The 2,188-nt window shown below is 53.2% G+C and overlaps 1 protein-coding gene across 1 annotated transcript in view; it reads left to right on the plus strand.

The window, feature by feature from the left end:
* arfgef1 (ADP-ribosylation factor guanine nucleotide-exchange factor 1 (brefeldin A-inhibited)) overlaps positions 1–1,243 on the plus strand; it is a 157,255-nt gene extending 156,012 nt beyond the window's left edge. The window contains exon 40 of the mRNA XM_063206391.1: positions 810–1,243. Coding sequence (XP_063062461.1) covers positions 810–1,070 — 261 coding nt within the window. The 3' untranslated portion in view covers positions 1,071–1,243. The remainder of the gene's footprint in view (positions 1–809) is intronic.
* The last annotated feature ends 945 nt before the right edge of the window (positions 1,244–2,188 follow it).

The raw sequence follows: 2,188 nt of genomic DNA on the forward strand, positions 1-2,188 counted from the left end.
ACTCATGAACGGCGTGACGTTGTCCATGTGCGTTACGCCCATTTGTGGGGGAAAACAGCCCATGCAAGTCAATTGGGTGGTGTTGGGGTTTAATAAACGAAAGATACGGACCTGTAGACTAGCATTGTTCACACACAACATGCCGAAAACATGTTGTGTTGCCGGCTCTTCAAATAATACAGCCGTGGCTGAAGCATGGACTGTGTTCATTAAGGCAAGCCGATGTAGCATGTAAGTTGATGAGACATTCGGTTTGTTTTCACCCATAAAGGGGCGTAACGCACATTTAGGAGCAAAGTACCCGGATGACTGTTCAAGCCTATATTGCTCACACTCTTATCTCTCAAACATCTCTCCCTTTCTATCTCTCTCTCTCTCTCTCTCTCCTCCCTTTCTATCTCTCTCTCTCTCTCTCTCCCTTCCCTTTATATCTCTCTCTCTCCCCTCCCTTTCTATCTCTCTCTCTCTCAAACATCTCTCCCTTTCTATCTCTCTCTCTCTCCTCCCTTTCTATCTCTCTCGTTCTCGTACCTTTCTATCTCTCTCTTTCTCCTCCCTTTCTATCTCTCTCTCTCGTGTGCGTGCGTGCGTACGTGGTCCACAGTTCAATCAAAACTCATGCCAGTCGCTACTACCCTCTGTTGTGTGAGAATTTGACACGTGTGTGTGTGTGTGTGTGTGTGTGTGTGTGTGTGTGTGTGTGTGTGTGTGTGTGTGTGTGTGTGTGTGTGTGTGTGTGTGTATGTGTCTATGTGTGTGTGTGTGTGTGTGTGTGTGTGTGTGTGTGTGTGTGTGTGTGTGTTCCGCAGTTCAAGGCGCATGCGAGCCGCTACTACCCTCTGCTGTGTGAGATCATGCAGTTTGACCTGATCCCGGAGCTGCGCGCCGTGCTGAGGAAGTTCTTCCTGCGCATCGGCCTGGTGTTCCAGATCGCTCAGCTGCCCAGCGCGGACGTGGACGCAGACGCCCAGCCGGAACCGGGCCAGACGAGGCCCGTTACTACTAACGACGCCTTGGCCGACAACACCAACGACATCGCTATTGCTGCCTCCACCGAGCCCGAGAACTAGAACTTCCTCAAGGGCCGTACACCGAGCCCGAGAACTAGAACTTCCTCACAAGCAAACGAGGGGAGGAGCTCTCTACTCCTTTCTACTCCTCCTCCCCAATCTCTCTGGCCCCCCACCACCTCCCACAAGTACAAGGCATTCACTGAGATTCCTACCCCTACTCTTCTCTACTCCTCTTCTCTGCTCCTCTTCCAACTCCCTCTCTCTGCTCCTCCTCCCATCTCTCTGACCCCCACCACCCCCCACCTCCCACCTCCCACAAGTACAAGGCATTCACTGAGATTTCTACCCTACTCCTCTCTACTCCTCCTCCTCCTCTTCTCTTCTCTCTGCTCCTCCCCCTACTCCTCTCTACTCTTCTCCTAAAACTATAAGTATATCCCTTACCCCTCCATATCCAATAAGTGCAAGGCATTCATGGAGCTCCCTACCCCTACTCCTCCCTTGCTCCTCTCCCAAAGCTCCACGCAGCTCCCCTCTCCTCTCCACCTCCCCTGTCCTGCTTAACTGTCCCCCACAAAGTGCAAGGCACTTAAGGAGTTCACTTACACTTACTCTTACTACAGGGGCCTCCTCCTCTTATTCTCCCTCCTCTTCCTCCTCCTCCTCCTCTGTCTCCTCCTCGTCCTCTTGCTCTGTCTCCTCCTCCTCTTCCTCCTCCTCCTCCTCCTCCTCTTCTTCTTCCTCCTCCTCTTCCTCCTCCTCCTCTTCCTCCTCCTCCTCTTCTTCCTCCTCCTCTTCCTCCTCCTCCTCCTCCTCCTCCTCCTCCTTCTCCTCTTCTTCCTCCTCCTCCTCCTCCTCTTCTTCCTCCTCTTCCTCCTCTTCCTCCTCCTCCTCCTCCTCCTCTCCCTCCTCCTCCTCCTCCTCTTCCTCCTTCTACTCCTCCTCCTCTTCCTCCTCCTCCTCCGTCTCCTCCTCTCCTCTTCCTCCTCTTCTTCCTCCTTCTCCTCCGTCTCCTCTTCCTCCTCTGTCTCCTCCTCCTCCTCCTCTGTCTCCTCCTCCTTCTCCTCTTCTTCCTCCTCCTCCTCCTCCTCTTCTTCCTCCTCCTCCTACTTCTGTTCTGTTCTTTGGAGTGTTCTGGTCCGTATGGACATCACGTTCCTCTGATCCGTATGGAG

This window comes from Engraulis encrasicolus, chromosome 9, assembly GCF_034702125.1.
Source record: "Engraulis encrasicolus isolate BLACKSEA-1 chromosome 9, IST_EnEncr_1.0, whole genome shotgun sequence".
Classification (NCBI taxonomy): domain Eukaryota; kingdom Metazoa; phylum Chordata; class Actinopteri; order Clupeiformes; family Engraulidae; genus Engraulis; species Engraulis encrasicolus.